Here is a 20572-nt window from a genome sequence, read left to right on the forward strand (position 1 = left end):
GCGCCCAATCAGCAAAACACACGAGCCGCTTGGCGAGAGAGGCTCAAGCGGCAAGGACCCCTTTCGCTCATCCCTCCACAGCGCCGGTTTAATGTCATTCTCTCTCTCTCTCTCTCTCTTTCGAATAAATGCACTTGGGGAAACTTATATTTAATTGATGATATAATTTTAACTCCATCGCGGTTGAAGGATGCGCGAGCCCTGTGTGGTGTTTTTTTTGTTGAGGCGGCTGGGGGGAGCCGGGTCCTGGCGGGTGGCCCGGAGCAGCTGGCCGGCCGGCCGGCGCGGGGGCCGATGGGAGGTGCGGGCCGGCCGGCGCGGGGGCTGATGGGAGCTGCCGCCGAGCCGCCGCCGCCGCCCGCTGACCAGCGCGCGCCCGGGGTGATCGAGCGGCGGGCCGCCAAGCCTTACATGGAGCGAATCGAGAGCGAGCGACTGCGGCTGCTGCTCTGCTTCCTGGGGGTGTTTGTCTGTTATTTTTACTACGGGATTTTGCAGGAGACCATGTAAGTACCGGAGGCTTCACACCCTGCGCCCCGACAGAGGGAGTGAGGGAGAGAGAAGTTTCCCCAAATGGCGGCCTTCATTGGGAGACCCCGGCCCGTCAGCTCGGTAGCAGTTGCTCAGGCCGGGGAGAGTTGTGCTGAGCTCCATCACAAGCCCGTTCAAACCTTGCGGGGGGGCTGGCTGCCTTCTCTCTCCCCTTCCCCATCTTCCCCCCCCCCTTCCCCATCTTCCCCCCCCCCTTCCCCATCTTCCCCCCCCCCTTCCCCATCTTCCCCCCCCCCTTCCCCATCTTCCCCCCCCCCCTTCCCCATCTTCCCCCCCCCCTTCCCCATCTTCCCCCCCCCCCCTTCCCCATCTTCCCCCCCCCCCTTCCCCATCTTCCTCCCCCCCTCCCCATCTTCCTCCCCCCCCATCTTCCCCCCCCCCTTCCCCATCTTCCCCCCCCCCCCCTTCCCCATCTTCCCCCCCCCCCCCTGCAAGATGGCCCACTGAGAGAAAACCTGTGCTTGTCGGCCTCTTGCCTCTTTGAAAACTATTTAATCAAATGCAATAATGCACAGTGTAGACACGTGGCAGTTTGGGTTATTCTAATTGCAGAGCTGTTGAGAAACGGGTCCTTTATAATCCATTGAAATCCAGTTTAAGGATGTAGGGTTGTTTCATTCAAAGAACTCTAATTCTGCTGTTTAAATAATTTTTACCTTATCATCACTTATCCCAAAATGTATAATGACCTTGGAAACAAAACACATTTCTATTTTCGATGAGGTTTTCAGCTTTGGAAAAGTGACCCGTTTTTTTGGGGGGAAGGGTAATAGGCCATTATCTGGTAATGTTCATTTAATTTTGTTGAATTGAATGTATTGGTAAGTGCAGCTGGATAGATTTTGCAAAGAAACTTTCAAAAGGGAATTGGATATACATTTGAAAAGGAAATATTTGCAGGGCTATGGGGAAAGAGCAGCGTAGTGAATCTAATAGGCTAGCCCAAAGAGTTGGCACAGGCACAATGGGCGGAATGGTCACCTGTGCTGTATGATTCTATGATAGGTTCCCCCTGCCCTAGCCCTGAACGTGCAACTTTGGTTTCCCTTCTATCTCTCCTCATTCCCTCATTCCGAGCTCATCTTATCCATGAGACCCACCTCCGACTCCAAAAACCTTATTGCCACCCAACTTCTCTTCCTGGCTCCCATGCTAGCTGATATTTATTCGTTCCTGGGATGTGGGCTTCGCTGGCAAGGCCAGCATTTACATAAGAAATAGGAGCAGGAGTAAGCCATTTGGCCCCTCGAGCCTGCTCTGCCATTCAATAAGATCATGGCTGATCTGATCTTGGCCTCAACTCCACTTTCCTTATTTATTGCTCTTGAGAAGATGGAAGTGATTTTCCTGATTTTGGCAGAGGCGGGGGGCGCGGTAGTAGGACTCTCCTTAATAGCAATAGTATTGCAACCTGTACTGTGCGCTGTTACTGCCTAACTTGGGACAGCAACAGATGGTAATGCTGATGATATTAGATCAGAAGATGTAGGCATTAGTTTTTGGTACTACAAGGTTCCCTTGATCAGGTGAGTAATAGAATATGGTATTAAATTACAGGATTCTCTTATAATAACTGCAGTTCTGACATCAACATTTATATCCGTGCAAGGAGTAGAACTCTGGCGACGGAGTGATGTGGTGACAGCTTAGCTTTGTCAGCTTCAGACCATTATGTCTGAAAGCAGTATCGTTGTACAGCGGCACCCTAAGAGATTGAAGTCAATGACCATATTGTGTCAGAACAGTATCCCAGTGGTATCACTTCTGAGCTTACTCATCACAAAGCAATGTTTAGTCCAGTGTCTTTAGTAAGAATTCTGAATACTTTTCTAATGCTTGGTTTATGTGAAGTACAGGTACAAAGAATGTAAATAAATTTGCTTTGTGTTGGAGCTGACCTGTTTGGATCAATGGGGATTTGAGTCCATGGTCACAATCTGTTCTCTATACATGGCACGTAGTTGACATACGATATCAAACTGATTGCTAGAATTAATCATTGGTTTTTGCTAAAATCAATTATTGTGGCACTTGTTCACCTTCAGCTCTCATGACATATGTATGTTCTGTTACAGAACCAGAGGGAAATATGGAGAGCAGCAAGAATCCTTCATATATGCAAAATCGCTTGTGTTCGTCCAGTGTATTATTAATGCTATCTTTGCCAAACTAAGTAAGTAACTGGTGTATGGTAATGTTATTTTTAATATACTAGAACTATCCTAATATTTTTTGTTTCCAAACTTGCTCTAGTGGAGAATTTGTGATGTGCTTCAGCTTTTAATGAGGGATGAGAAAGCAATTGGAACTTTAACTTTAGATAGGATCAGAGACTGGGAAGGGATATTTTTGTATCGTATAACAGGAACTTGTCTGTACAGGAACAAGATATTACATGGTGATCGCCAGGATCAATTTCAATTGAAGAAGAACATTTTCGAGAGGTGCATCACTCTCAGAGAACTTTTAACACTTTACAATGGTTCACAATGAGCTATCCACTACGGTAGATAGTCTAGCCTTCATATAGTCAGATCCACATGCATTTTATTTAAGAATGGATCTGACTAACCAGATTAAAAACTTCATTTTGAAAGTTCTTTGGCTAAAACATATTGTGAAAGCAAGGCTTGAAGCAGTGGTATGCCTTCATTGGCAATATCTGAGAAACTGCTATTACTGAGATTTTGTAAATTGAAAATGATAACTTTTTGTGATGAAGTATTGCATCGCACAACAGCTACATTTTGAATCTACCTGCACTGAGAAAACTACTTCTGAATCTTCCTCTTTGCCCTTGGGTCCTATTACTTCTTTGGGTCGTCCTGAGCAGTGATACATGTCGTAGACTGTCATATTTATTGTCGCATCTGAATTGGATGGTTGTAGCAGCTGGGACAAAGAAAGATCCTAATTTAACTGTTTCTTGTGGAGGGAAAAAAATTATGAAAATTGTACCTTTGTCTAAGTGCAAGAATGTACTAATGGTCAGGAGGAGTGGAAATTTAGCAGGCATCTAAAGAACTCTGACAGCAGTAACTAATAACGCTACGGGTGGGAGGGGAAGAACCAAAATTGGCTGGAAATATACAGCAAGCTCCCATCGTTGACCATATATAGTGTCCGATGTCTGTGTCCGTTTCTGTAATGCTGACTAATTTAAAAAGGCTGCGAGGAGTATTTGTGCAGTTCCTGATCAGTGTATGCTGTATCAAGAGGGGCAACTTTAACTCCTCTAGTCTAGTGCAAACGGAACAATAGCTGAGTTAGAATTGCAACAGAGTGCTTGCTGCCCCCGTTTCTGCACGCATCCCGCCTGCAGGCATCTTGACCCTGGGGATTTCTTAGGCGGCCGTGGTGCCTGTCTGAAGCCTCATTAATATATTCAAATCAGAGTCCTGTGATGTCCTGTGCAATTTTAATCCATGCTGTAAAGGTAAATTAGTCCATATAAAAGTCTTGAGATGCTTTATTTAGTGATTAAGTCTTAAGTGATTAACATGTAAAAATGGAATTTCTGCTGCGCGCTGAGCCCATTGAGTAAAATCAGTTGGGATTTGTTCTGAAACGGCAATTGGAACACCAACAAGCAGCTGCATCATTGCTATCTGTTTGCTGTTGCGTTTTGTGGATTTCCTTGAAGATTGCTTTTTCTACATTTATTCTGCATCCAGACACAATGGCCCCAAGTTTCCACATGATTTGCTCCTGATTTTTAGGAGCAACTGGTGGAGAACGGAGTATCTTAGAAATCGGAATTCTCCACATTTAAGTTTTCTGCAGTTCTAGTCAGGTAGAACAGTTTCACTTTTGAACAGAATTTTTTTTCAAAAGGGGGCGTGTCCGGCCACTGACGCCTGATTTGAAAGTTTCCACAGTGAAAATGTACTCCAAACTAACTTAGAATGGAGCAAGTGAAGATTTTTGTCGGCTTGAAAAAACCTTGTCTACACATTAAAAAATCAGGCGCAGGTTACAAATTAGGCGTCGGGAACGAGGTGGGGGGGGGGAGGGGGGGAAGGGAAGTCATTAAATTCTACAATAAATCCTTAGTTATACTTATACAAATATTATACAAATAAATCCAACCTGAATAAAAATTTATAAGCAAAGAAAAGATTAAATAAACCATGTTCCTACCTGTGTGAAAGTGCTTCAGGCAGCGGTTTGCCGTCGGGACCGACAGACGGCAGGGGGAGAAAGCTGCAAGAAGCCTCAGTGCTGATCATGGAAGGGCAATGTAGTTTTATTAAAATATGTTAAAAATTGAACAGCTACAAAGAATTTGAATAGTCTCAAACAAGTGCATGTGTCCCGTTTATCACAGTCTATCTTTAATTACAGAATGCACTCCCTCACCCTCACACACAGAAATATCAAGAAAATTAAAATACAAGCCAAGGGTTCAATAAACAAATATTAACTTTTCTGCAGCACTTTTTAAAATGGCCGAGTGCCAATGTTTACTTCAGACTGCGCGTGCGCGAACGCTCCAACGCGCACGCGCAGGTTTACCGGCACGAAAAAAACTCATTTAATTTGTACCCGCCCCCTCCTGCTTACAAAATCGGCGCGAGTGGTAGGCTCCGTCCCCTGTGCGCCGCGCCAAGCAGACATCGAACTGCAAAGCGCTCGAGAATAGCGCGTTTTTTTTTTCAGGAACCATTTTCGGCGCGAAAAACGGGCGCCCAGCTCGGAGGGGCGCCTGTTTTGCCGCGTGTGGAAACTTGGGGCCAATAAGTATCGGGGCTTTTGGTGGGTGTTATTCTTGGCACTTTAGGTTGGTTACATGAAGAGGAGTTACAGCAGCGACCGTAGGCTGATCAACTGCAAGGCTGCTTGAAGAAAGCCCTACCCAGCCCAGAGTCACTTTCTGAAATTGTCTGACGAGCAGTGCAGGAGGAGACTCTGCCTCTCCAGATAGGCTGTCACATTTGAAAGTCACAACCGCCGTTGCCTCGGGCTTTCTCTATGTCGCAGTCCATAAATGCATAAACAATTTCACTAATGCCCTCTTTGCCAGGGCCAATGACTTCACCAGTTTCCCAATAGATGTCAGCAGACAAAATGAAAGGGCTGTGGGATTTGCTGCAGTAGCACCCTATGGGTTCAGGATGTCATAGACTGCACACATGTAGCCATTAGGGCACCCGACAATTAGTTCGCAATGGGCAATTTACTGATGCAATTTAAATGTCTTTTTATAGAAGATTTTATATGAAAATATAAATTGTTGAGATGGTCCATTTGGATAGTGTGAATGGGGACAGGTTGCTCTTGACTGTCAAGTCTGTATCTCTAGCTGTGCATATTTATATATCTAAATAATGCTTTTTGCACAGTATTTAGGTAGTGGAATGTGGTATTCAGAAAGACAAACTTGTTTGCCCTAACGTCTGACTTGCATCAGCTAAAATATTTTGCATGTGTCTTGTTCCAGTTATACAATTCTTTGAAAAGCCTTCACCTGAACAAACGCCACACTGGCTGTACGCAGTTTGTTCGATGTCTTATCTAGGAGCCATGGTCTCTAGTAATTCCGCACTCCAGTATGTCAATTATCCGACACAGGTTGGTATTGGATGTTACACACACTTTTTTTCAAAGAGAATCTATAATAATAATAGTCAGTTTTTGTCTGTCCATGGGTGGAGCTGGGAGCATGTGGTCTGGATTGAGTGACAGTTGCACAACCAATGGGCGATCAGGGCCCACCCGGCCTCGCAACCAATTGGCGGGGGAGCGATGGTGCAAATTTTTAACGTTTGATTGACGCTGGGTCTGCTCCATTGAGGATGCAGCGGGGCCAATGTCATGGAGAGTGGGGCCTCCCCAGGCGTTGCTGCGGAGCCGAGAGGAGGGGGGTGGTGGGGGAGGGCTGGGAGGCAGGACATCAGCGTTAATTCTATAGATGAAGATGATGCTAACAGTCTACGTAAGTACTGTTGCAATAAAGATACTAATTTGACCACGAATGTTTTGCCAGTCTCTGCCAGTACTTTTTATAATGTTCAAGTCCTGAGAAGGCATTGCTAAAATAATGTTTTCTCACTGAATTGTTCTTTTTTTAAATACTGGTATTTGAAATTTGTGGGTACATGTTTATTATAGTAATATTTTGCACCAAACATTATTTTGCAATAAATAATTCATGTGTAACTTTATCTAACCCCTGTAATTGTTCTGACTTTATTTAAAGAAATGGTGTTGCATTCATTCAAATCTCTCCTCTCCCCATCATCCCAATCTATTGAATATTAGGATATCCCTGAATAACATTTTTATAGATGTTCAATGATAGAAACCACTTGTATTTAGAAGTGCTGAAGAAATCTGAAAGCTTAAAAGATACGAGTACCTGGCATACGCTTGAGGGAAAAATATATTTTAAGCATGATCCATAAACTGGTATGTGAATTTACAGTGTAGTGGAATATATTTGATAGGTCTAGAAAACTGGTTTATAAAAATTACATGACCTCCAAGATATTACTGTAATGTCCTAATTATGTGTAAATATTTGTTCATTCTGATTATTGCAATAAATTGCTGTCCAAGCATTATGCATTCCAAACACGTACACATGTACGTGTGTTTAATGGGGTAAGTTACCATTTGGTTCCTGCACAGATATTTTATTCATTCAATTTAAGTAGAGAGTAAGGATTTTTAGAAGCAGAACTTAAATGTCTCAAAATTAAATATACAATATCCTGTTCCAACACAAAGCCTTTGTTACTGAGCCATTTCGTGAGATAGTGTACAGAAAAAATGGGGTCACCAGGTTTGAACATACTGTGCCGCCTTGAGCAATTATCCTTGAAGGAATTGAGTGGATAAGCAATAGAGTAATTCTGTGTTGAAAGCACTTTTTTCTTTATCTCCCTTCCCCCTTCTGATCTATGTAACACTATAGAAAGGAAAATCTCACTGCTGCTTTTTCTCCAGCCATTAATAATTTCCCCTTGGTTGGGCACCTTCCACTAGCTTGAAGCAGCTTTTTTATGTATTACATTGATGGGGAGCATTCTGCACATTGATGGTCCCCTCTAAATGTACAAAAAGAACACATTGTGTTGGGGATTCATGAGTAAATTATGTTTCACTAATTTAAAAAAAAATACAGCATTCCACTGGCAGCCATGTATTCAAGTTTTGTTACCAATTAATGGGTATTCCTTCCATTTCAGGTACTGGGAAAATCATGCAAACCTATTCCAGGTAGGTTAAAAAGATATAAACGGCAAGAATTGAATTGGTATAGCATCTTACTGCATCTCAACAACAACTTGTATGTATATGCCACGTCAATGAGGCATAAGGAAAATGAACGCTGAACTAAAAGCTTGGTTGAGAGGTGGGTTTTAAGGGAGGGTCATAAAAAAATCTTTGAAGGTGGCAAGGCAAGTTGAGATAGCGGTTAAAAAAGCATACGGGAGCCGTATGCCATAAATAGAGACATAGATTACAAAAGCAAGGAAGTTATGATTAACCTTTATAAAACACTGCTCCAAAAAAATTTGCAGGGCTACATGGAAAGGGTTGGGAAGTGGGACTAGTTGCAGAGAGCCAGCATGGGCTCAACGGGCTGAATGGCCTCCAGTGCTGTAACCATTCTATGATTCTACGATAAAGAGTGGGATACGGAGGGGTTTAGAGACGGAATACCGTAGGACCAAGGAAGGCATGGTTGCCAATGGTGGGGCAAAAGGAAGGTGGTGGGGGGGGGAATGCTAGATTCAGAGGGGCGGAGGTCTAGGGAAGGGAGCATTGTAGGGCTGGAGGAGGTTTCAGAGATGGGAAGGGATGAGGCAGTGGAGAGATTTAAACACGCGGATAAGAATTGAAACATTCTTGGCTTTAGAGGAAGGAGAATGGGAGGCTGGCCCAGGAGATCATTGGAGTCCTTGCATCTGGTGATGCCAAAAACATGAATGAGGGTTTCAGCGGCAGCTGGGCAGTGTTACGGAGGTGGACGTAGTCTTTGTGACGGAGGATATGAAGTCAGAAGCTCAACACAGTAATTCTGGCTGAGCCTAAGACAGTGGCCATGCAAGAAGCTGTCGGTGGCCAGGGTACAGAGTTTATGGCATGGGCTGAAGGCAAAAGCTTTGGTCTTCCCAATGTTTTACTGTCAGGATGTCCCAAAATATTTTACATCCCTCAATCACATTTTGAAGTGCAGTCACTGTCGTTATGTGGGTAAATGCAGCAGCTAATTTCTATCGTCACATAAATTACAAAATGAGATGAATAACCAGTTAGCCTACTTTTGGTGGTTATGAGAGGAATGTTGGCCAGCACACCAGGAGAATCTCTTCTTCTATAAATAATGCAACAGAATCATTTACATCCACTGGAACCACCGACCAGACCAATGACTCCTCAGTTTATCATAATCTGAAAGTAATGTTATTAAACATAAGTTGAAATATTAGGTAGTGTTCAATTTTGCCATATGTCAAATGGACATTTTGGTAATACCCTAAAGAAAGAATCTGTGACTGTTCTCCCACTAGATGTCATCTGCATATCTAGCGAATACGACATACTATTTAGGGGTAAAATGTCATAAAGCTGCTGACTTTTGACTCCTTGATTATAATGTTGCATTACTTCATTGCAATTACTCCAGTATATATATTTTTTTAAACTTTGACTTATACTCCCAATTTTTGTAATTGGTTATTTTGATTTGTATTTCAGTAATGTTTTTAGGAGTCATTATTGGAAGGAAAAGGTACCCATTAGCCAAGTATCTTTGTGTGCTGCTTATAGTTCTAGGAGTGGCATTATTTATGTACAAACCCAAAAAAAGGACTGGCGATGCAGATGACCACATTTTTGGATTTGGGGAAATACTATTGGTAAGTATATGGCTTCTAGTATTATTTGTCAAATACTTGTTTTTCATTATGCATTAACCTTTGGAGTTGGCAGATCTAGGGATATGCCTGTCTCGAGTCAGCCACCCTTGTAAGTTTTCAGTTTGTGCTTTAAATCCACTTGTCTGGTTTTAATTTTTGTCTTTTTGTAAACTATTTACCCGTGCCCCCCCCCCTTCTCCTTTTTCTTTTTCTTCTTTTTCTTCTTCTTTTTCTCTTTCTTTTTCTCTCTTTTTCTCTCTTTCTTTTTCTCTCTTTCTTTTTCTCTCTTTCTTTTTCTCTTTCTTTTTCTCTCTTTCTTTTTCTCTCTTTCTTTTTCTCTCTTTCTTTTTCTCTCTTTCTTTTTCTCTCTTTCTTTTTCTCTCTTTCTTTTTCTCTCTTTTTCTCTCTTTCTTTTTCTCTCTTTCTTTTTCTCTTTCTTTTTTCTTTTCCTCTTTCTTTTTTCTTTTTCTCTTTCTTTTTTCTTTTTCTCTTTCTTTTTTCTTTTTCTCTTTCTTTTTTCTTTTTCTTTTTCTTTTTCTTTTTCTCTTTTTCTTCTTTTTCTTCTTTTTTCTTTTTTTTTCTCTTTTTCTTTTTCTCTTTTTCTTTTTCTCTTTTTTTTCTCTTTTTTCTTTTTTCTTTTTTCTTTTTCTTTTTCTTCTTTTTCTTCTTCGTTTTCTTTTTTTCTTTTTCTTTTTCTTCTTCTTTTTCTTCTTCTTCTTCTTTTTCTTTTTCTTCACATTTATTTTCTTAACAAAGCAGATGTTAAAGTGTTTCTGATCTCTTCCTTCTCCCGTCTTCCACTGTCCATTTTGGAGGTAGGAAGCTGTAGTTCCACTGGTTCAAAACCAGTTTTAAAACTTTTAACAAGCGAAAGGAAAGTCCGGAATGTGAAGATGGGTAGTTGCGGCTCAAGTGTACAAAGGGCTCTGCTGAATGACTGTACTTTGTGGTGGCTAGAGCCTAAATTAATAATCGACAGTCAATTAAAAATAACAACATTAATTACAGGGTATTGGTTAGTTATGCATTAAACACTAAGGCCCTGAATATCTGCACAGTTCTCCTGATCTCCTGTAGCTTCGGTGGAACCCCCAGAGAAGTGGCCATTTCTAGCCTTTTCTCTGGGGATTCCGGTGATCTCCCATCAGATCGCCACAGTGGAAATACTAGGCGTAACAAGTAACAATGAAACTGCTCGACTTCCAGAGATGTTGCAAGGTAATTGTGATGCTCTGTTGTACTGGTGCAATGTGTCGGGTACCAATTCTAATTATAAGATGTAGATTCATACCTATAACTTTTTAAAAACGCAAGTTCTGTGCCATACTATTGAGGGGGGGAAGAGACAAGTGCTTGGTTGAGACAAGGTATTTCTGTATTAGGGGTGTGATTCAAAAAATAAAGGGCAGCAGCACAGCCCTACAAATAGGTTTCTGTTCTCTTGTACTATAAAAGATGAGTGCCATTGTGGCCCTAAGAGGTTGAGGGGGGTTGGGGGCGGGGAAGAAACCATTCCAAGATGAGCAGTTTCAAAAGATGCTCGCTTTTGTATCAGATTTCTTCAAAAATACTCTGAATTATGGCATATAGTACAAAAACAGAATTTGCTGATTCCCCAATGGTTCAGTGGATAAAGTAATTACTTGGTGTATCATATCGAACAGAAAGTCCCAGGTTTGATTCTCTGTCTGAATTTAGCAGGCTGATATACAAGAGGAGTTCTAAATGGAGATGGACACTTTTCCAATTATCAGTAAACAACCCTATTCCTTTGGACTGAGGGAAGGTGAAACAGTTGAAAATGGTTGGGCTGAGAATGCTGATCTGAGGAACTCGGGCAGCTGACCTATGAATATGATCATTTTATTTGTGTTAGATGTGACTCCAGCCGCTGGAGAATTTTCCCTTTGACCCACATTGATCTCCGATTTGTTGGAGCTGCTTTATGCTATACTTGGTTGAATGCTGTTCTCGCCTCTCCTCTGGCATTCAAATCTTCGATCCATGTCTGGATCAAGGCTTTGGTTAGCTTAGTGGATTTGGCAGCACCTGAACTGCGTGTTAGTGAGTAGTTGCTGCTTGATGGCGTTATTGATGAGCATCACTTTGCTCCTCATTGAGAGGAAGCTCATAGGGGAGTGATTAGCCAGGTTAGATTTGTCCTTTGTTGTACGTAGCACATACCTGGGAAGTTTTCCACATTTGTTAGGTGGAGGCTAGTGTCAATAGCTACACTGGAACAGCTTTGCTCGGGTGTGCGCAGGTTTTCAGCACTACAGCTGGGGTCTTGTCAGGGCTCAAAGTCTTCGCTTTGTCTAATACCCTTGACCTTTTCTTAATGACATGTTGAATGAGCCGTTTTCATGCAATAGATGATGGTCTCTCTTTCAGTGGGCTATTTTACAATCTGTTACAGATCACCAGACCCCGTCTTGTAACACATTTGAGTACCGTGCTTTCTTGATTTCTGCTTTTTTCCATTTTGATTTGCCAACTTAATTTAAGGTATCGCAGTCTTTTGTATAACTGTTATGCTTAACTCAATTGCCTGAAATGTTACTGTGAGGCCAAAATGACATTTCTGTCCATTCATTAGTTCCAGTACAATACTAATGATTCTAGCAAATCTACTCCTTGGAAAGCCATTCGTAGACCTAGTGTGCTGTATACTCTTTCTCATTAGAATTTCCCAATATTAACGTTTTGCACTGCTGATCATTTGTTACATACCTACCCTGTGTCTTATCACTTTGTACTTTGTATACATGGCAGACTTTGAGTCCATTTTCTTTTACAGTTAGTCTCCTTGACCTTGGATGGATTGACTGGAGTAGCGCAAGATCATATGAGAGCTAATTTCAAGACTGGTTCAAACCAGATGATGCTGAATATAAATGTTTGGTCCAGTTTTTTCCTGGGAATAGGTAAAAACAAAAATGCTGTAAACATATCTTGGTATTTTGTTAAAAATTTCATGGTGAAAAGTATCTTTCAGTAACTTGAAACTACATACAGAATAGAAAATGTAATAGATGAAGTGTGTTGGGGTGGGATAGGTAGGCAGTTAGCTGTGATGGATCTCCCAGTTAATACCTTGGGCAATACTCCTTCAATTTTATTTTGTATTGATTGCAGTGCCTTGAACAAGTTACTGAACTGATGCTTTTCTGAAAGAACTGTTGCATTCTCTGTCAGCATTCAAAGGATCCCTATAGCCCCCCCCCCCCCCCCCCCACACACACACACGACTGCCCTGGCTGAATGCACAGCAGTAAAGTGAAAGTTAAACTCTTCCATTTAGATTTCTGCTATGCATTCAACTGGATTTTCAGAATGATAAATGGTAACCTTTTTCAAATAATCATGTCCTTTGGTTGCATTCATTTCTGTAACTATGGGCTGGCAGGTGTTAACAGCTCAAAGATAAACCCCATATGATTTTCTTCTCTTCACAACAACTTCAGATTAATCTTTTTTTGTCATTTTGTACTTCTCAACATCTGCCAGGGACTCAGCTACAGCAATGCCTTTGAGGGTCATTTTATTCATTGTTCACCCTCCGCGTATAAATAGACCAGCCCTACACAGCTAGAATGGGATGCTGTCCCTTTAAAGACTTGCTGTGAGCCATGTGACTTCCTCCTGCTATCATTGAGCCTACTTCCTTGTCTTGCATGCTGTATCACTTTTTCTCCTGTTGGCGGCAGTATTCTACTGTTGCTGGATACTAGGGATAAAGCATACATCCAGTACTATCGCTCTTTTCTACTGTTCGGTGACTTACCCGAGATTAGTTAAACATCGTTAAGTGTATGATTTATTAAGCTTGTAATAGATAGCTGTAACACCTATTTCATGATATCGTCATTATCATAAGGCAGTCCCTTGAACGAGGATTACTTGCTTCCACATGAATTCACAGATGTTTCAATGAAGGACCTGATATACCAGTCCTGAACTCCAGTTGAAAGGGTGGAAGATGCCTGTGCGTGGATTTTTCTTGCGTGGTGACCATTGCACACCAGCCACCACACGGGCTTGACAGAGCTAGGCCTTTATCCAGTGGCAAGGGTTAACCAGGATCACTGGAGACCTGCTCTGCTGCATGGACCTAATGCACACATATATCACAATGTGTGCTGCCCCGGGCCCTCGGCTCTTCATTTGCCGCACCTCCGCCACGATCTCTCGCCGCTTTGCCGCTCCTCCGCCACGATCTCTCTCCGCTCCTCTGCCACACTGTTACTGTCCCTTGTTATGATATTATGCAGGTTGCCATTGTACTACAGCTACTGGCCTTGCGTGATCGTCGCTTGGATGCATATGCATGGCTCTGCTTCCTTGACGACTAATTTTTAATGTTGAGAGAGCGGCAGCACTTGCAGCATTAAAAAGAGTAGAAAGTATTTGATTTTAAAAATGTAGTTTTGCATTGGGTTGGGATCATACTGCTCTCGGCATGATGTATCAAGTGGTGAGAGACCAGCTCCGAGAGATGGTCTTGTACCTCCTCGCTTCAGTGCACTCAGGTCAGATTTAGGATTTAACTCCCAAATGACAGTTATTTCTTGTCAATATACGTTGGAAACCTGAAAGTTGGAATGTAATGACCGGCTGCTATAATTAAATTCAAGATTAAATGCTTTGCTTATTGCTAAGTTTTAGAAATGCAAATTTTGGGTGGGGAGATGGAACATGGTACCCTGTATACATTTTCTAAATCACAGCAGGGTGCATTGTGTAGTAATTCACAGCAGTAATTGACAGGTTAATGGAACTGTATCATTTTGTTTATATATTATATTATATCCCCATCAAAATGTTTTACATCCTGAGAAATTAATTGTACTTGGCAGCAGAGTTTGAATAGGTTTTATTTTCAGTTCAAAATTTTGAAAATTATGTTAAATATGTATGCTCCTCTAATCCACAAGAGGGTGCTCAAGTAAGAACATCTGAATTCTGAGATTTGTAATATAGCTTGAAATTTGAACCGAAATAGAGTTGTGCCTCAGCAAGTAATGCACTTGACTGTTTATGAAAAGGCCTAAAGCACAGTACTGATGTGTCAGCTGCGGCTCAGGTGTTGGCACGCTCGCCTCTAAATCAGAAGGTCATGGGTTTAAGTCCCACTCCATGGACTTGAGCTTGCAGTCAAGAGTGGCACTCCAGTGCAGTGCTGAGGGAGTGCTGCACTATCGTAGGTGGCATCCTTTGGATGGGACGTTAAACTGAGGCCATGTCTGGTGGACGGAAAAGATCCCAGGCACTTTTTGAAGAGCAGGGGAGTTCTCCCCAGTGTCCTGGTCAATATTTATCTCAACCAGCATCACTAAAACAAATGATCTGGTCATTTATCTCATTGCTGCTTGTGGGACCTTGGTCTGCACAAGTTGGCTGCTGCGTTTCCTACATTACAACGGTGACCAACAGTTCCAAAAAGTACTTCACTAGCTTTAAAGTGCGTTGGGAACACCCTGAGGTCATGATGTGCGGTCTATGACTCTTTGTTGAGTACACAGATTAGTGGTGCTTAAGGTAAAGATTTGTGACGTGGAAATAGGAATCTAGAGTCTGTACAAGACCAGTGGAGCTACTGTTCGAAGCGGGCATTCGGGCATTGCTCTGTGGCACAGTCTCATCTCTCTCTAGGCTTTTGCTGTCATTGACTTTAGTAGTTTTGAAAGCAATTCAGCCATGCTGAACACTTCTTTAACCATGGATAGATCTGTGGTCAACTCCCCTGGAGCAGCAGCCATACATAATTTGGCATGGAAATGCTTTACATTTCATCTAATAAATGTGCCAAATGGCAGGGGGGAGCATTGCATAGCCTTTGATGGCTGGACTTGGCCCACTTCTCTCTGGAATCCAAAGTGTGATAACCTCAAAACACTCGGCACTCAAGGTTGCTCTTTTCAGTTGTCGTTCTTAAAAAAAAAAATCAAAAAAATTTTCTGTTATGGGGAGGGTGGAAGAGAGTTGAGAATTCACAATGGCCTGAAATGTAGAACATGTGTTCCAATTGCTAATGGAATTTTTTCTTTGTTATGGAATAGTTCCATTTATGTAGACCGTACCAGTAAACTCTTCGAAGATAAAATACATTCTCTTAAATGTGACAGCTTTTTATCTGAATATATTTAGAACAACTGTGGGGCTCCAACATAAGTTCACAGAAAATGTCTTATTTCCCACATGAAGTCCAGTGGCATCTGTCAGTAAGATCCCCTTGGAGCATGCACTTTTCTCAGAATTGATGCCAATATATTTGCACTGTTCCCAGCCCTGTAGAATCGTTTTTCTTCCTCCTAATACTTGACAGATTTTGCTGTTCAATGTGTGGTGATTACTCCAATACCATTGTCTTCGATAGCTAATTACGTGAAAAGGTTAGTGCTAGGTTTTACTGGTATCTTGGATCCATGAAAGGCAGTCTGGTATTTCTGGCACAAAGCTTTGTGTGTGCTATCATCTAAATTATGTGGAAACATGCTTTTCTTCTTTTACTAAATCTGTTTATCTTGAATGGCATTAATGTAGTTTTCTGCTCAAGCTATGCTATATTTTGGCGTTTCACCAACTTGCACTTGGATATTTGTTTTTTGTAAATTTTTTTTTAAAGTAGAAACTAATCAGAATTTTATCTAGCATGAGGTGATGAAGGCAGCTCAGCGTATAAAGAAAACGGGGAAGGATCTTCAAAAGTGCAGACTTTCGGATTGGTATTGGATATTAGAAGTTCAGGTGGCAGAGCTGGAGAGAAAGGGGCCTGACTCCTCACAATTAAACATTTACTGCTTCAGATGCAGTGTTACTTTTTGGAAGTTTTTTTTTAACATTATTTAGTATTAAAAAATTCTTATTACTTTGATACGGCATTCTTTCTGAAGAATTGTTTCAGATTAAGGGCTAAAAATATGAAGCTACTTGGAGGGTTATTAATTTTTTTTAATCTTTGAATACCTATATATTCAATTATTTTATTGTTTTTAGTGTTATTTTTTGCTGCTGTGAATTTTCATCTGGAGTGAATTTGTCCAAAAGAAATTGCATGTTAAAAATTCAATGGTGCTTTCTATTCACTTCGGACCCACTGAGTTTTGATTTCCCTTCCTTGCTATCAAAAATGTATTTGGGTACATTGTATAGATTGCATATCTAAACTGTTCATGCAGCATTGTTTAACCTTTCACTTTTCATGCTCTACTTGAAATTTCAAATGAGCCCTCCATTAATATTTCCTGCTTTTCTTTTAGGTGTCCTGTTTACTGGAGAATTCTGGGAATTTCTGAATTTCACGGAGCGCCACCCCAGTATTCTATACAAGATATTTCTGTTCAGTTTAACTAGTGCCCTAGGCCAGGTCAGTATTATTTGCATTACTGTGCATCAAGGGATCCCAGAATTCAAATTGAGAAAAATTTCAAGTAAACGCTTATTTAATCGTGTAAACTGCCAGCTTTTTTGCTTAATCCCAACAACAACTTGTATTTATATAGCGCTTTTAACATAGTAAAACATCCCAAGGTGCTTCACAGGAGTGTCGTAAAACAAAATTTGACATTGGGCCAGATGACCAAATGCTTGGCCAAAGGGGTAGGTTTTAAGGAGCATCTTAAAGAAGGAAAGAGAGGCAGAGAGGTTTTGGGAGGAAATTCCAGAGTTTAGGGCCTTGGTAGCTGAAGGTATGGCCACCAATGGTTGAGCGATTTAAAATCCCTCTGGCTACAAATGGAAAATAAAGTGTGTCTGTGCTGTAGTACAAACGTTTAGGAAGACGTAACCAGTCTTTTACTACTATTTATATTTTTGGGTCTATTTTGGGGATTATAAGCTCATATTTGCTGAACATTCGGTGCTGAGTGATGATTCAACTTCAGTTTATCTGTTTAAACTGATTTACAGTATTCCATGATGCTGGGTTTGTGATCTTTAACAATCCATCATCTTGCTCTGTATATGTATTCCATACCTAAAGTTTTGATTTCTTGTGGATTCAGAACTTGTGAATGAGATACGATTTGGAAGCCAGTACCAAAGCTTCAATTCTGGAATGAGCAAAATCATGTTAAAATGGTTGTCCTAATGGCTTAGTGAATGTGAGTGCGTAGTAGTACTGAGTTGTGCAGACAAAGTCTGAAGTTGATCTCTGGTCTGTGCTGAGTTAACTGATCTCATATTGGTGGCAGGTGGAAGGGCCGGGGAGCAGGGGAGGGTATGGCAATTGCATGGTAGCATTTCCCAGGTGAAGTGGGGGAAAATCAATCAATCCGGATTGTTGTCCATTCTACATATGTATGGGACTGGAATGAAGTTGGATATAAGAATATAAAGTATGTGATTTAAAAAAAAAAAAATCAAGTCAGTTTTTTCCACAGACTGTACATAATATCAGACTTGGTTGTGATGGATGCCACAGTTGAATAGTCTGGAATTACTTTGGGTAACAGAGGGCTATCCGCATCATTGGAACTGTACTTCTTATAATGCTTATATCTGAGATACTCTGGGAAAAATGCCAGATGTACGAGGTAGAAAATGAGCTGCAGGTAGAAAGACTCATTTAAAAATCTTAGATGAGAATCTCCGTATTCAATCTAATATTGGCACCAAAGAAGCCATTATATGTGGAATAGATGGATGCAACGGGGAAAATAGAAATGCAGTTTTTATTCCTTTTTTTCTTCTCCAGAGTTTCATCTTTATGACTGTTGTTTACTTTGGACCTTTGACCTGTTCAATCATTACTACAACCAGAAAGTTCTTTACTATCCTCGGTTCTGTGCTTATTTTTGGTAATCCGATCAGTGGCTTGCAGTGGGTAGGCACTGTCTTGGTTTTCCTCGGTAAGTGATGTCAACTTTTCATGTCAAAAGCCTGCATAAAAAATAATTTAAAGCACCAATTTAATTAGGGTAGTACTCAAGTGCAGTAATTCAGATGTTTGGCTCATTGGCAATTAGGTGGTAATAGCAACTCACAGACTGGGTCATTACACTGCTGAGCCCCTGTATTGCAATGGAAAAATACTGAACAAAAGCTTGGTCCCCACAAGAACCTTTTGTTAATAGATGTGAATATCTTCAAGATGTTTTCAGGGTTCAAATCTTCTTCATACCATCTGTATTTTATGGAAGTCCCCAACGATTGAGGCATTCACTGAACTTGTTCTAGTGTTGTAGAGTTGTAATACTGTTTTACCTCAAACGTCTGTTTTTATTTATGTAACACGAATGGTGCTTCTGAATCTTCAGCCACATGCCCTGTATATGAATGACCCTGTACTTGTCCGTTTTGGAAATCCCTGCCATCTATTGCTCCTTTAATCCTCTAAATACATGGGTAAAAATAGTAATCTCTTCTATTTATATGGCAGATTGATTTAAGATTAGGAGAATCTAGTTTAAAATGCCTTTTATATTAAACCAACAATGCATAAAGGCAATTGCAAGAACCCTTTTCATGTTTTATGAAATACATGTTTTTATTTTCCTTTTTTTCCCTCTCTTCAGGACTTGGTTTAGATGCCAAATATGGAAAGACAGCCAAGAATAAATGATCAATAATCACTGAAGTAATTGTTTAGTCAGAAGATTTTCATCATCAATATCACTGTCCGAACCTGATTCATTGATTTTAAATTCTTTGCTCTCTGGCTGTTACGTGGTTTAAATGTTGGGAATGTTTTGTTTTAATATTTTTTTCCAAAAATGTTCTGTCCATGTGAGTACTTCAAGGTTTTACACCCACACTTTGTGCAATACTTAACTTATTATGATGGACTTGTCTATTAAGTAATGCCTTGTATAAGACTTGACTTGTAAGTACTATCACTACAGTTCTAGAACTGATTATGGTTCTTGAAATTTGGCATGGATTGTTACATGAAAATACTGAATTTCTAAAAGATGAAATTTTTCCAATTAATTTTGTTGTATTGTGTATGTGTGTAGTTCCTTCTCAAACATTTTGCTTACTTAAAAGTTTTTTCATAATTTGCATCAGTATTTTTAATTTTTATTAAAAATTCCAGAAGTTTGCTGTTCTCGGGTTTCAAAATGACATTGCACGTAGTTCCATACAAAAGGTCAGCGATTCTCTGCAATGTGTATGCTGATATGATTTATATAATCATAGTGTAACGTTGCATTATTTGATAATCTACAGGTCCCAGTTTGAAACACCTCAAAGGTGTTTACTTCAACCCAACCCAACTACTCAAGTAGTTTAATTGTTTCAACGTCAACAAAAACCTCCCAGGATGTAATAAGGGGCAACAACAATTAAGATTTGTAAAAAAGCATTAACTTGTCAATTATTTTTAACTTGATGTACATTTTCCCACCGTGCTGTCTTACGTTATTTCATCAGCCTTTGTGTCAGTCTTGGCTCAGTGGGTAGCACACTCGCCTCTGTGCCAGAAGGTTGTGGATTCAAGTCCGACAAGTCTAGACTGACATTCCAGTGCAATGCTGAGGGAGTGCTGCACTGTGGGAGGTGCTGCCTTTCAGATGAGACATTAAACCAAGGCCCTGTCTGCGCTCTCAAGTAGATGTAAAAGATCCTGTGGCACTATTTCCCCGGTGTCCTGGCCAATATTTATCCCTCAATCAACATAACAAAAACAGACTATCTGGTCATTATCACATTGCTGTTTGTGGGGGTTTGCAGTGCTCAAGCTGGCTAATGCATTTCCCACATTACAACAGTAACTACACTTCAAAAAGTACTTAATTGGCTGTAAAGCGCTTTGAGACGTCCGATGGTTGTGAAAGGTGCAATATAAATGCAAGTCTTTTCTTTTTTCTGCCCTCTGAAGTGAGCGTTGTCATCAGTTCCTATTTGCCACTAACCGTGGTTACTTTTGTCTGAAGCTGAACTACTGGGGATGGAAGAAGAAAATGCACATTACATGTTGAGAAATGAACCCACCATAGTCTGATTTCATTTATGTTTTATTCTGGACAGCTCATGTCAATGAGCCGTCTGTTCTTTACCCATTGCTCCACATGGTTCACAGTATGTCTTTTACCAGTTGTGGAAGTTTTCCAAGAATAAATCGACATCTTTTTTCAAAATAAAAGTTTTAAACAGTGTCTTTATTGTAATATATTTTGTACATTTTTATAAAAGTCATCAATATTGCTGCC

The 20572-nt window shown here is 40.8% G+C and overlaps 1 protein-coding gene across 1 annotated transcript; it reads left to right on the top strand.

The window, feature by feature from the left end:
- Positions 1–313: 313 nt before the first annotated feature.
- slc35b1 (solute carrier family 35 member B1) lies at positions 314–20505 on the top strand. The gene is made up of 9 exons (XM_070864470.1): positions 314–506; positions 2628–2725; positions 5993–6123; positions 7743–7773; positions 9259–9419; positions 12217–12343; positions 16679–16785; positions 18115–18268; positions 18935–20505. Exons 1-9 carry the CDS (start codon positions 328–330, stop codon positions 18979–18981), a joined length of 1035 nt encoding a protein of 344 aa, XP_070720571.1. The 5' UTR covers positions 314–327; the 3' UTR covers positions 18982–20505.
- Positions 20506–20572: the final 67 nt, after the last annotated feature.

Source organism: Pristiophorus japonicus, chromosome 21 (assembly GCF_044704955.1).
Source record: "Pristiophorus japonicus isolate sPriJap1 chromosome 21, sPriJap1.hap1, whole genome shotgun sequence".
In the NCBI taxonomy this organism is placed as follows: domain Eukaryota; kingdom Metazoa; phylum Chordata; class Chondrichthyes; family Pristiophoridae; genus Pristiophorus; species Pristiophorus japonicus.